The sequence below is a fragment of the Mauremys reevesii genome, linkage group 12, assembly GCF_016161935.1.
Source record: "Mauremys reevesii isolate NIE-2019 linkage group 12, ASM1616193v1, whole genome shotgun sequence".
Lineage (NCBI taxonomy): Eukaryota > Metazoa > Chordata > Testudines > Geoemydidae > Mauremys > Mauremys reevesii.
This window is the reverse complement of record NC_052634.1, coordinates 1987391-2001610: the sequence shown is the minus strand read 5'-3', so window position 1 is coordinate 2001610 and position 14220 is coordinate 1987391. Positions and strand designations below refer to the sequence as shown.

Here is a 14220-nt window from a genome sequence, read left to right as displayed (position 1 = left end):
CTTTTTTTGAATTAGCAGCAAAGAGTCCTGTGGCACCTTATAGACTAACAGACGTTTTGGAGCATCCGACGAAGTGGGTATTCACCCACGAAAGCTCGTGCTCCAAAACGTCTGTTAGTCTATAAGGTGCCACAGGACCCTTTGCTGCTTTTACAGATCCAGACTAACACGGCTCCCCCTCTGATACTTATTTGAATTGTAAGTCATTGAAGATCTCCTGGTTTAGTCAGGGTGGTTTCTTACCATACTTCCTATTTTTTCCTTTGCATTGGTGTAGTTTGCTCTTGTGCCCTTAATAATGTCTCTTTAAAAAAACTGCCAACTCTCCTGAACTCTTTTTTTTTTTTTCCCCCTTAAACTTGCTTCCAATGGGATCTTACCTTCCAATTCTCTGCACATCAAGAAGGCAGACTTTATCAAAATCATTGTGTTTGTTCTGCTGTTTTCCCTCCTACCATTCCTTAGAATCATGAACTGCATTATTTCGTGATCGCTTTCACTCAGTCTGCCTTCCACCATCACATTCACAACTAGTTCCTCCCTGTTTGTCAGAATCGAGTCCAGAACAGCCTCTCCTCCAATCACTTCCTCCACCTCTTGTTGAGTTCAGACCAAGGCCTGGTCTACACTACGACTTTAGGTCGAATTTAGCAGCGTTACCTCGATTTAAGCCTGGACCCGTCCACACGACAAAGCCCTTTTTTTCAACTTAAAGGGCTCTTTCAATTGATTTCTTTACTCCACCTCCGACGAGGGGATTAGCACTGAAATCGGCCTTGCCGGGTCGAATTTGGGATCATGTGGACGCAATTCAACGGTATTGGCCTCCGGGATCTATCCCAGAGTGCTCCATTGTGACCGCACTGGACAGCACTCTCAACTCAGATGCACTGGCCAGGTAGACAGGAAAAGGCCCGCGAACTTTTGAATTTCATTTCCTGTTTGGCCAGCGTGTTTGCAGAGTTCATCAGCGTGATGTGCACATTGCCCGGCCCGTACTTTGTGAGAAGTCTACGACCATGTCCCTCCTGTCACCGCGCTGCTGTCGCCTCCTCAACTGGTTTTGCGCGAAACAATTGTCTGCCGTTGCTCTGGCGGAGGGGGGGCGACTGATGACATGGCTTACAGGGAATTAAAATCAACAAAAGGGGTGGCTTTGCATCAAGGAGAAACACAAACAACTGTCACACAGAATGGCTCCCTCAAGGATTGAACTCAAAACCCTGGGTTTAGCAGGCCGTTGATTTCACAAAACAAATTTGGGTCAATTTCTTGTTTTGATCCATCTATCTTTTACATCTTAGGCTGGCAGCAGATGGTGCAGTACGACTGCAAGCCATCGTCATCTCCTGGGTGCTCGGCAGAAGATGCTGCATTACAATTGCTAGCCATCATCATCTCCTGGCTGCTCACCAGAAGATGGTGCAGTACGAGTGCTAGCCATCGTCATCTCCTGGGTGCTCGGCAGAAGATGGGAATGACCTGGCTGAGTCACTCCCATGTCTGCCCAGGCGCCCCTGACCGATCTCACCGAGGTCGGCGAAAAGAGCACCCAGGAATATGACGACGATGGCTATCAATCGTAATGCACCGTCTGCTGCCAAAAGACAATGAGCTGCTGCTGTGTAGCAATGCAGTCCCACATCTGCCAGCACCCAGGAGACGTACGGTGACGGTGAGCTGAGCGGGCTCCATGCTTGCCATGGTATGGTGTCTGCTCAGGTAACCCAGGAAAAAAGGCGCAAAACGATTGTCTGCCATTGCTTTCACGGAGGGAGGGAGGAAGAGGGGGGCCTGATGACATGTACCCAGAACCACCCGCAACACTGTTTTTGCCCCATCAGGCATTGGGATTTCTACCCAGAATCCCATTGGGCAGCGGAGACTGCGGGAACTGTGGGGTAGCTACTCACAGCTACCCATAGTGCAACGCTCCGGAAGTCGATGCTAGCTCGGTACTGTGGACTCAGTCCACCGACTTAATGCACTTAGAGCATTTTGTGTGGGGACTGTATAAAAACGATTTCTAAAAAAAGACTTCTATACATTTGACCTAATTTTGTAGTGTAGACGTACGCCAAGTCTCCAAATTGTCAGCGTTGTTTTGGAATTCTACTCCGGCCCTCGAAAGTGCTTGAAACCCCTCCCAGCTTGGTGTCATCCATACATTTTATAAGCGTACTCTCCCCTCCATTATCCAAGTCATTAGTGAAAATAGTGATTAGTGGACCCAGTACTGACCCCTGTGAAACTCCTCTAGATACACCCTCCCAGTTTGACAGTGAACCAGAGGTAACTACTCTTGAAGTACAGTCTTTCAACCAGTCTTGCACCCACCTTAGTAATTTCACCTAGACCATGTTTCATTAGTTTGCGTATGAGACTATCACATGGGACTGTGTCAAAAGCCTTACCAAAATCAAGCTATCCCGTCTACTACCCCCCACCCCCGCCATCCACTAAGTAACTAACTGTCAAAGAAGGAAAGTCGGTTGGTCTGGCACTATTAGTTCTTGACAAATCCATGCTGGCTATTCCTTGTAACCCTATTATCCTCTAGGTGCTCACAAATTGATTGTTTAATAATTTGTTGTTGGAGGAGTGGAAGATGGAGCACCCAGAGGAAATGGGGAGAGAAGCAAAGGAACAAGACAAGTAGAAAGGGTGCCTGGAAGCAGCATAAAAAGAGTTTGTTGTGAGAACACAAAGCCCAAATTGCTGCTAATGGATCTAGCCAGCCATCCGAGGACATCTTTTCATTTTCAGCTTTCACAGCACTACGTGATTTTATTTGAAAAAAACTCTGTCGCAGTAATTTCCTGTCAGAAGCCAGGGACACTCTACCCCACTCCTTGGCCTTGGATTCTTTAGAAGTGACTGTTTTGAAAGAGTGCTGCAGAGCTTTGAACCTCCGAGGTTCTCTTGTTCTCAGGAGCCAAATTTGAATGCATAAGGACAATAAATGGGACCCGAATTCTGGGGAAAGCTTCAGACAGGCTGATAACTCCTACAGGAACCAGCATCTGATCTGTGGGTCTCTGAGGGAAGCTGGTTAAGGTTGTTAAAACCTCTGAATCTCTTTTCTTTCTTCTGTCACTTAGGTCTCTTAAAGAGGAACTGGCGAAAGCTTCTGAGGAGGAAGAGCTGCGGATGAGAGAGGAAGAGGTCGAGAAGCTCTCAAAGCTGCGAGCCCAGATCAGCTCAGAGACCGAGACAGAAAAGGAGAAAATAAGGTGAAAATTTCAGTGCAGGCTATGTAAAGCTGTGGGTGTGAGCCTTCCCTTCGCTCCCTGTAAATAGAAACCCTGCCTGCTATCAGGCAGCAGAGTGGCCATGCTTACAAATGTGAAGTTACTGTAGATGATGCCCTGGCTAACTAGGTGGTTTAATCTCAGTATTGACAGAGTTCCCTAAGCATTGGAGAATATTTATAACACTGCAAACACTGAGGTAAATGTATCTGTTTATGTATGGCAAAACTGGCCAGCTTTCTTGGTGCCTCTTGTACTTTCTAAAGCAGAAGAGGTCAGTGGGCATAGAAATAAGATATACATTACAAAGACATCCTCCTACATGATGTTGCTATATCTTCTGATTCCCTTTGGGCTGCTCAGCCTCTCTGTGTGTGTCTACATAGCCTAAAAAAAAAGCCGTGTGGCAGAGTCTCAGAGCCCGGGCTGCAGCCTGACCTTGAAAGTCTACACTGCTCTTTTCAGCCTCACAGCATGGCCTGACTCAGCTGGCACGGACTCTGGGACTCACTGCTGCTGCTTTTCCCCCCGCCCTTCCCCCCCCACATATAGACATCTCTTTTAATGACCTGGGGGCTGTGAATGAACCCCCCACAAGTGAGTTGCACTGTCCGTTGTGATTAGGATGCTTGAGGAGATGGTTGGATTGAGTAGACCTCTTCTGGCTCTTTCAGGGGCATCAAGACTAATGAGAGTTGGGAGAGACAGGCAAGGGCAGGAACTGAAAAAAATGAGCATAATTTTCATCTCTACTTTTTATAAATATACATAGAGAGAGAGAGAGAGAAACCCAAACACAAAATGCAGACTTCTAATAGCTGCCTTTTGTTGTTTGCCAGGCTGCCTAATTACCCATTCCCAAGGCATACGTTCTAGGTAATACTTAACTCGTGTTTGAAAACCCGAGTTTGCTTTTGTTTGTGTCTTTAGGCTTGCAATTCACACTTGTACCATGTATTCCTATTGCAAGCTTGGTTGCTAAACGAAATGCAGTATTGCAATATGACTGTCCTACTTACCTGTGTCTTTTTACCCCTTCTCACAAATCTACCAGGGCCGAGCAAGAGGCTGCATTGCAAAAGCTGAGAGAGGAGTGGGAGTCCTTGCAGAAGGTGGAGAGGGAGAGCTTGGAGGAGAGGAAGAAGCGTGTTTTGGAGATGCTGAAGGTGGAAGTTGAGGAAACACAGCAGAGAGAAGCGACAGAGCTGGAACAGGAGAAGGAGCAAGTCCTGAATGAGTTAAAGGAGAGATTAGAAAGAGAGAGAAAAGAGGTGAAACTCGCATTTTTACCAGGCAGAGTCAGACCTAAGAAGGCTTGTGTTGTACTGCCAACCCCATGAAATCAAAATGCACCTGCCTGAGCATTGGGCAAAGTGCTGGGCAACATAATGGAGATGCTTCTAATCGTTTCCTACCAAATGCGTGGTCCTTGGGGCAGATACACCACGTTACAATCTCAAAGACTCCCTGGTTTCAAGACACACTGTTCTTTGTGTTTGGTAAGAGGTGTGTGCTGGCTTGGGCAGATCTCATGTAACCCTTGCCTGCAGCTGGGCCAGGTGAAGGCTAACTGCCCGTGAGAGCTGTGTGAGTAGCCGCAGGGTGTAGGCTGGGGGAGAGGAATTGGTTAGGGGTGTCAGGAATCTCTTGTGCATTCTGTGATGCACTAAGCATGCTCGTGGGCTCCAAGCAGTATAACTGGAAGTAGTGGGATAACGCGTAGCCTGCACAGCCGCACAAGCTGAGTAATGGTGAGACGTCTCTGACTGGAACAGTCTTGAAAGAAGTGGGTGGAAACCCTCTGGATGTTAATACGTGGTGGTATCGGAAGGACTAGGCCTGACCTAGTAAGTCTCTTCCCATCTCTAAGTAACAGATCTCCACTTACACTTGTATCTTGTTAGTGAGGCTTTTGACACAGTCCCATATGACATCCTCATAAACAAACGAGGGAAATGTGGTCTGTGTGAAATGACTGTACCCAGAGTCGTTACCAATGGTTTGCTGTCAAACTGGGGATACATATCCAGCCAGGTCCTGCAAGGCTCTGGCCTGTGTCTGCTACTCGTCAATAAGCCCTCGCCTGGCCAAAGCAAGCCATTTTCCCCAGGTCTGGATGCTGCCTTCCCTCTATCTGTCCCCCGGAAGGCTCAGGCAGCCCTTGCAATTAAGGGTGCTACTGTGATAGGCTCTTTATTAAGGAAGTGGTCCAGTCCACCTGTGCTCATTAACAGCCTTGATGGGGCCTGATAGGGGGCAGCTCTAGAGGGAGCCAAAGGGGAGCAGGAAATGGCTAGTGGAAGCGGTGGCAGCGAGCCAGGAGGCCCAGGCAGGGCAGAAGACTGGAAAGCTGTAGTGAGCTTGAGGAAGCATCTGCTGGGAGCAGCACTGGCTCCTGCACATAGTAAAGGGGCTGTTTGAATGATAACTCAGCTCTGGGAAGGAAGGCTAGGAATTTCTGTCTCAAGGAGAGAGAACTGTTTGAATTCTGAAACCAGTAGGCAGCTGGGTGAAGCTGGTGTGCCGTATTAATGTGCGTAAGGCCTAAATAAATTGGACCCCAGAAAGGGAGTGTTTTAATTACTACTGGAGTGTTATGGTGAGTTATTGAGGAATGCTGTGTGAGAAGGGAAACTGAGGTGGAGTGCCTCAGGTCACCAGAGGGATGGTGGAAACTCTGTTACTGTCCCCATCGGGTTTTTTTTTTGTTTTTTTTAAAGAACTAGTCCCATGTAGCCAATGCGCTATTCTAGTACTGTGTCTCATTGGTGGCAGTAAATTCAGGACACTCCAGATACCTCACGTGCAGCTCAGATTGGGAAAGGTATGAGCCTTGCGCTTTCTCAAAGGTTATGTATGAATCACTGATTGAAACGGGGCATTTGTACATCACCTTCACATGAAATGGGGGTTTTCAAACAGGACTTTGTGTTGACTCTCCTGCAGGCTGCAGAAGTGCTAGAGAAGCAGTTTGCAGCTGAGCTCCAGGAGCTAAAATCTACAGCAGAAGAGAAACACCAAAAGGTAAAAGCCAGTGTTCCTAAAACTTGTAATAAATCTGTAATAATTCTGCACTAAATAGCTTCCTTAAATGTCATTGGTGCATTTTACGTCAGTTTCTTCCACTTCCTAAAGGTGATTCTTCTCTCGATCAGCACTTGGGTATGCTCCGGTCAGGGAGAGGCGAGCCTGAGGACATGGATTTTTGCCATGCTGTGTACAGTGGGGAAGGCCCAAATGATTCCGTGGTTTCTTTTGTGGCAGGTTGTTTCTAGCTTCCGGAAGCAAATAGCAGAGGCCCAGAGGAGTGAGGAGGCCCAGCTGCGCGAGGAGTTGGAGAGAGCAGAGCAAAAAGTGCAGCAAAAAATGTATCGAGTAGCAGAGTTCGAGCGAGAGGTGATTATTTTTGTGCAACAGCCTTGGAGGTAGATTGCCCCCTTGTGCCCCTCCCCGTCCCCCCCCCCCCATATGCATGCTTAGCCGTGATTGAGAGAGCTTGGTTTAAAGCCTCCCTATCTCGTGGTGGAGAGGGATGCCATAGATCAGGCAAGTTCCATACCACTTGCAGCCTGAGTTTCTTACCTCTCTGCTTACCCCTGCTCCACCAGCCGGACAATGAGTGTACCCGGGCTGCCCTATCTCAGCACTGAGATGCTTCAGCATTGCTGGAGCAACAGTGCACGTTGGGAGTTGCTGCTTTTGGGGGAATCATTGTGCCTTACCGTGGTGTAATGCAGTCTGCCTCTGTGACCACTGCAGCTCAGTGAGCTCATGAAAGAGAAACGCCAGCAAGTGGAGAGAGACCATGACCGGAAAATGGAGAGGATGAAAGAGGAGCATAAGGAAGTCCTGGCGAGGATTCAAGATCAGTACGAGGAGGAGGTAATGCTGCTGAGAGACAAGGTCAGCCTGTAGATGTCCTTAGTGATTGGCTCATTGTCCCAGAAATAGTTACCAGGAGCCCCATAGTGACAGTCCAGATCCACCCCTTGTACAGCAGGTCTAAGGGCTGGAACCATGCCAGGTGGTAGATGGCCACGCCATCCATTGAGCAGCAGTATCACAACCCGGAATGAGTCTAGGGCCAAGGCTCTGAAGGAAAGTGTCCCGGCTGTCCTGCCAGCATGGGTGCACCTCCTTGTGCATGCACACATGGATTTTTGCAAGGAAACAAGTGCTCAGTTCTTTGCAGATGCATCTGTTGTGCCTACATCAGAAAACTTGGCCTTGAATATCTGTATGTCCCCAGTTTCTGATTACAGAATCACTAATGGGCGTGTGTAGAACGGTGTGCCCCCTAGGCCCCAGGCAATGAAAAGGTGATTTCCTCTTTCTCTGGCCTGTTTCTCTCAGTGTTGCCTTGCCTGTAAGAGATTCTGGTCCTATCTGGTGGGTTGCCTGTCCACACAGGGAGAGACAGTGTGTCCATGTCTGTGGGGATGGTCGGGGACAGAGCACATATGCATGTGATGTTGCTATAGATCGCTACAACTTTGCTTGCTCTTCTTTCTTGGTTTTGCACCTGGGAGGAGAGAAAGCAAAGAGCCAAGAAGCTCGAGGAGCTGAAAGGGGAGCTGGAGCGCCTGAGACAGCTCCATGATGGGGAGCTGAGGGCTTTGCAGAAGCAGCTGGATGAGCAGCTTAGTGACTTGCGGCAGAGCCACAAGGCGAAGGTGAGTGGTAACTTCCGTTTCTAGCATAGCTATGGAATAGCCCATGGTCTCTGGCTCCATGCGTGTGCGCACTGCTCGCAGGAGACCAGCGTTTCACAAGGTGCGGTTTTCAGAGATCGTTGCTGTTCTATCTTGTGGTGAAGTTTGGCTCAGCAAACCCCTCATGTCAGGCTCCTCCTCGTTCTGCACAGGAACGAAAACTCCAGGAGTTGGAAATGGAACTCGAAATACGAGCAACAGATGCCAGGGCCAGATGTGCTCAGCTGAATCACCAGGTGAGTCAGTCCTAACTGGCACTCCTCATCTTCCCACTATTCCTTGCGGGGGAGACTGGTCAGCAGGCCTAACTGCACCCATTAAAGTCACAGGGAGAACTTGGGAGCAGAACTGGGCCGGTGCTGAATGCCCCTGGAAATCCCAGCCTACGTGTATCGCACCCCTCATTATCAGAGCCAGTGCCTTGGGCTTTCTGCTTTGCTTTGGGGGAATACTTGAGTAGGGTAAGGGGCCGTGCAAAGCCTGGTGTCATGGAAGTACGTCATTCTCAGGGTCACTTTTGATTTCAGACCATGCCCTATTAATTCCGCACCTGCACTGCATGGCAAAGCTAGTAAGTGATTTAGTTGGGGATTGGTCCTGCTTTGAGCAGGGGGTGGGACTAGATGACCTCCTGAGGTTCCTTTCAACCCTGATCTTCTATGACTCCGATTTCTGCCTTTTGGAAAGCAAAATATGTGAGTGAGTGAGATATTCCCATTGAGCTGGCAGAAATCTCTGTCTCTGTGTATACCTCTGCTTCTATTATCTCTTGCTTTGTTAAACAGCATTTGAGAGAGGATGCTTGGGAAAGGAAAGGAACTGAGCAGCGCTGAAAGCTGCTGTCGCTGCAGGACAGTAAGATGCTACACTGTGGGGAATTCTTGCATGTCCGTGTAGCTGAGCAGGGCAATCTGCTCTTCCCACAAGCAACAGCACGTTTCAGGCTCCATGCTTATTGAAGCCCTAGGAAAATGGAGCACTGGGACATTCTGAAGGGCTTGCATGGATTAGCCAGCCCTGCTCTCCATGCCATGCAGCATAGTTGGTGTCATGGGGCCAAGCACACAAAGGAGGGAGCTACCCAAACAGCCCTGTTAATTTCACATTCAAAATACGGGAGAAGGGCCAAAATGAATGGGGAGAGATCAGTGAAAAAGTGGAAACATTGCTGAAGTATTTCCCAGTGGCCTTGAAAGCTGGGGCTGTGTCATGCCTAGACTTGACCCCAAGACCAACAGTGTTAGAGAGTCGACTTTCTTCTGAGCCTTGTGTCATGATGCTCCAACGTTCACTGGTTTGCTCTTCACTTCTCTATGCAGGAAGAGGCCATGAGAAAGAAAAGGCAGCAGCTTCTGGACGAAGAGAAACAAACTGAGCTGCAGAGAAATGTATGTATGCTCCAGCTTTGGGGAGGAGCTGCTGCCCCATCATTCCTTGTATTCCTGACACACTAGAGCACATCAGCACAGTGGCTTTAAAAACACAAGCTCAGGAATAACTCTTGAGTCCTAGATCTGAACATCCCCCTTGCAATTCTGCTTCAGAGAAGAGTGCTGTCTTGTTGGCAGACTGGGAGTGCATTTCATCATGGTGCAAAGGGAGAGGTTACTGCACACGGCTCTGCTTTATGGAGAACAGGGTTTGCTCGTCTGGGCCCACGTGCTCCTTGCCAGGAACCAGGAGGCTAACTACGGCATCTGTTGCTTTTTAATCTCACTGGGTTGTGAAAACTCTAGCCTGTAACCACTCTGTTAATTGTAGAACTTCCCATGGGTGGGTGGGACGAGGCCAAGAGGCTGGCTGATGGCACCATGCAGTGTGAGGGGCTAGCTTGAATTGGGGCTAGAAGTCTCCAGAGCCAAGCTGAGGAACTGCCCGTGGAATAGCTTGGACACTCCTGTGAAACACGTTGACTCCCTTTGTCTGCACGTTCCCAGAAAGGGCTAGGCATGTCCTACTGTCTGCCTGGCTTTGCCTGCCGGTGATGGGCATTCCAGTTGTTAGGCAGGGGTGATGGTGCTGCAACGCCAGTGTGGGCTTTGAGGTTATTGCAGGCTTATGGGCAGGAGTTAAGCAAAATCGAGTGGTTGTGCACCATGGAAATGGCTCCTGGAGTTCTACCGTAACCTGCCTGCCTGCTGTGCTGCGAAGGGCACGCGCAGCAGGGAGGGAGACGGGCGCTTAGAGTGGGCAGAGGAACATAGACAAGGAGTAATGGGGTAGATCTGAACAGAAGTAAATGCACCAGGTGTCGAGGAAAGCTTCCTAACCTTGAGATTTAGCAGACGGCTGCTTCCTCCTGGGAGTGATGGGAGCACTGTGCTGCAGGGGGCATTGTCCGCTGACCCCCGCGTAGGAGGAGGACTAGATGGGACATGGTTGAGCTCTTCCATCTCTAGTGCTATAGCTCACCCATGGGGGAGCAGACACCAGTCAGGCCATCTCTTGGGAGGATGCATTAAGACTGGGCATAAGGGAGAAGGATGAGTATGGGCATGACAGCTGCAGGAATCCAGGCTGCAGAACTACTGCTGCCAGGTTGGTAAATTCCCCTGAATCCTCCATCTCGCTGCCAACAGCATCCAAGTGTTGTATGTAGTAGACATAACCAGATTTCCCAGCAAGCTCACGGCTGTTCAGATCTGGGGATTCTGGGTCAGGACCATTTCTGGGTACATAAAAGCAGGGACAGAAACCCCACAAAACACAGGTTTGAAGAATGTGTTGTGCACACTTAACTTCCATTGTCCTGCAAGCACTGCATGCAGCACTCCCGTCTCTGGCATGGTGTGTGCTGGGGAAATGAGGGTGATTTCAATTTCATTTCCAGGAAGCTGCTTCGGCTGCTCAGCTCCGCCTAGAGGAGTCTAGAAAAGAGCATGCTGACCTCGTGGAATCCATCCGCCAGTTGCGCAGGACTCTGGAGGAGCTTCAAGACCAGAAGGCTGAGCTGGAGTCCCAAGTGGATCTGCTGCAGACCCGAAGCCAGAGGCTGCAGAGACGGATCAGGTGGGTGTCCTAGAGACGTTCTCTGATGCTCAGATTTACACACCCACCCCACCCTGTGCCGCTCACCTTCTTAAATGTTGGTGCTTCAGATTCGTGCCAGAATTATGAGGGGCAGTGTTGCTAGATGTTAGCCGGGGGCTGGGGGATAGAACTCCTGCTTTCTGTTCCCAGCGCTGCCGTGACTCGCTGTGCAAGTTTGGCTTAAGTCACTTAACCTCTGTGGGCCTCAGGTTCACCCTCTGAAGCATGTATTTAGCATTTGTCTTCCTCACAGCTGGCTTACGAGGAAATGTTCATAAATGCTTTGAACCTTGGGTGACTGCCAGATTCTAGGAAAGACCTTCCTGAGACCTCTGCGGGGCAGACTTCCTTGTTCCTGCTTTAAGGGTGTACGTTGGCATAAACCAACATTGTCCCAAGTAGCCAGTGAGCTTTGTTACATTAAAACATTAGTGGAGACCTGATATTTACTTTGTTGGACACAAATTCAGTAGCTTATCCAGTGACGCTTCTCAGCATGTAGCTGTAGGACCCAGTGTTTAAACAGCAGGAGGCGGTGTCCTGGCTACCCTCAGCCCTATACCCAGGCACCCTTCCTAATAATAGCCTGGATCCCTGGAATTTTCCCTTTGGGAGATTGTGGGCAGGAGCCAGTTTGAGGAGTTCAGGGAGATCTGACTTCTGCAGAGTGTTGTGAATTCTTGTGAGTAGCATGGCTCTGTCACTGTCTGTTCTGTGTGTTGACGGCATGTCTCTCCCCCTCCGCCGCACATTGTGGACGTCTTCTGTGGCAGTGAACTAGAGGCTGCAGTCCAGAGCAAACAGGAGACCCTGAAGGAGCTGGTAGCCGAAGACAGCATGGCATCTCCCAGAAGGGAAGCTGAGCTCCACCTTGAGGACCTGAGAGAGACGCTTCAAGCTGTGAGTAAAAGTCTGCACATTTGAGCTCCCCATGGAGGCTGGTGTGTGTTTGGGCCTTTCAAAGGCTCCCAAATTAGCGAGACCGTGCACATAACTCCCTTAGGTCCCTTTGAAAATCCCGCCTAGGTTCTTTGCTGCCTGCTCCGGCTCATAGATGCAGAGGTGGGTGGTTATTGTTGCAGGTGGGAAGGGTTATTTGTTTGATTAAATTAACGGAAGCAAAGTCTAGTGACCGAGGCCACAGGACAGGCAGCCAGGAGCCTGGGATCCTATTTCTGGCTCTGTCGAAGATCTGTTCCATCCCGGCAGGCAGCTCACTGCTCCGTCATTTAAATGATTGTACAGCGCTTTGGGTTCCTGAATGGGAGAAGCCACCGCTGTGCACGGTGGTGTTAGTCTGTGTGTTCATTTCTCTGGCGCTTTCATCACCCCGTTTATATACCCCAGGGAATGTAATCAGAGAGCATCTCCCAAAGGCCACTTGTCCCACTAGATCAGGGGTAGGCAACCTATGGCACGCGTGCCGAACGTGGCACATGAGCTGATTTTCAGTGGCACTCACGCTGCCCGGGTCCTGGCCACCGGTCTGGGGGGCTCTGCATTTTAATTTAATTTTAAATGAAGCTTCTTAAACATTTTAAAAACCTTATTTACTTTACATACAACAATAGTTTCGTTATATATTATAGACTTATAGAAAGAGACCTTCTAAAAACATTAAAATGTATTACTGGCACGCAAAACCTTAAATTAGAGTGAATAAATGAAGACTCGGCACAGCACTTCTGAAAAGTTGCCGACCCCTGCACTAGATTCTTGGCATTTCCAAGGTGATTACTACTGGTCCTAGGCTCCCCTGAGGTCTTGTGTGCTATAGGCGTCTGCTATAAGGTGCTCATATTGAGTACCCAGTAACAATATCTGCTTCTGCGATTCTCATAGCTGCGTGTGTTTAAGCAGGCAGAGGACTCCCTGAGCCTTTCCAGTAGGGCAGTGAGATACCTGGGACTGGATTTGTTGTTTCTCATTTTGATGTGGACAAGGGCTTTACTGTATCACTTGTGTCACTCCAAAGCAGTAAAGTGTTGCATAGAAACACCCCTTTCCAGAGCCTTATGGTTCCATTCCATTCCCCCAGCCCCCAAAGGAGCAGATCTGAACCCCTAATTTACTCCTCTGTGCTGACATTATTTGCAGGGGTTTTGTGCTTCAAAAAACAAAAGGAATGTGTTGCTCTGGTTTTGTTACCACCGTTGCACATTGGTTGGGGAGGTTTGGGATGCTCTTGTACAAAACTGGTCTGGGGAACTTGGGGAAGAAAGCAGCTCTTGGGCAGGGAAGGAGATCTTCGTTTTTTAAAGTGTTCCCGTAGAGAAACGCTCCTCTGCACTGGGCTATTCCTAGGGAAGTTTCCATGCTGCTGTCATTCACGCTCTATACTCTTGTTCTCCTGGGCTTATGAGGTTCTTCCTTCATTCGCATATTAATTGATTTTGAAATGTTTAAACCTCTAGCACTCCTCCAGAGAGCCTGCTTCCTTAACCTCGCACAGCAATGAGGATAGTGACCTCCAACTCGATAAGTAAGCATCAGCACACCGGCCACTTTGAAAAATGCTGTCCGTGCGGTTGTGTGAACGTGTACCACGTTGATGACGTGCTGCCTAAGGAGAAGGTATTGTCAGAGGTGCAGTGTGGAATGCACAGGCCAAGAGAACAAGGCCTAGTGCAGTGCTGCCCTCTGCCACAGAGCATCACGACTTGATGGGTTGTAGCACCTGGAATAGTGTAGCCGTTAGTGGATGCGGATGCAAGGCTGTTGCAGCTACAGAAAGGGGCTGGCATGCTTCTTGACTGCATCTCCGAGGCCTACGTTGTACAGGAGAAGCAACCCTGTTAGCACTGAGGGGTTTTTTCATACTTGCCCAGTTTATGCAAGTGAGGTAGAAAACCAGCCTCCAAAACCACTGGGAAATTCCTGACGTCAGAGAGCAGCACTGACGTATTTCCAGGATAATGGCATTTAAAATTTCTCTTCCTCAATTCCTTCCTGCAGTGTCAGACACTTCATTTCTGCAGAAGGAGTCTCCATAAAGAACGCCAAGGAGTTCCTGGTGCGTCAGACTCGCTCCATGAGGAAAAGGCACACTGCACTGAAAGCTGCAAAGCAGCAGTGGCGTCACAACATGCAGCAGGCACAGGACGCGGTGCAGGATCCAGATAGCTCTCAGCTCCTGGAGGACGTGCGTCGGAACTTGGAGGAGGTGAGTTGGCACCCCTGTGTTCTGAGACTCAGGTGGCATTGTGGTTCTGGCCTAGGAGTGGGAG

General features: G+C 49.3%; 1 protein-coding gene across 3 annotated transcripts in view; it reads left to right on the top strand.

The window, feature by feature from the left end:
- CEP164 (centrosomal protein 164) overlaps positions 1-14220 on the top strand; it is a 73818-nt gene that overhangs the window by 44497 nt on the left and 15101 nt on the right. For 2 of the 3 annotated variants that reach the window (XM_039496846.1, XM_039496845.1), the window contains 12 exons: positions 3102-3233; positions 4306-4522; positions 6198-6275; positions 6516-6647; positions 7011-7133; positions 7781-7924; positions 8116-8199; positions 9283-9351; positions 10794-10972; positions 11767-11893; positions 13408-13475; positions 13949-14156. In XM_039496846.1, the coding sequence (XP_039352780.1) occupies positions 3102-3233; positions 4306-4522; positions 6198-6275; positions 6516-6647; positions 7011-7133; positions 7781-7924; positions 8116-8199; positions 9283-9351; positions 10794-10972; positions 11767-11893; positions 13408-13475; positions 13949-14156 (1561 nt within the window). Of the gene's footprint in view, positions 1-3101; positions 3234-4305; positions 4523-6197; positions 6276-6515; positions 6648-7010; positions 7134-7732; positions 7925-8115; positions 8200-9282; positions 9352-10793; positions 10973-11766; positions 11894-13407; positions 13476-13948; positions 14157-14220 lie in introns of all 3 variants that reach the window. The other variant, XM_039496844.1, reaches the window with a different exon arrangement.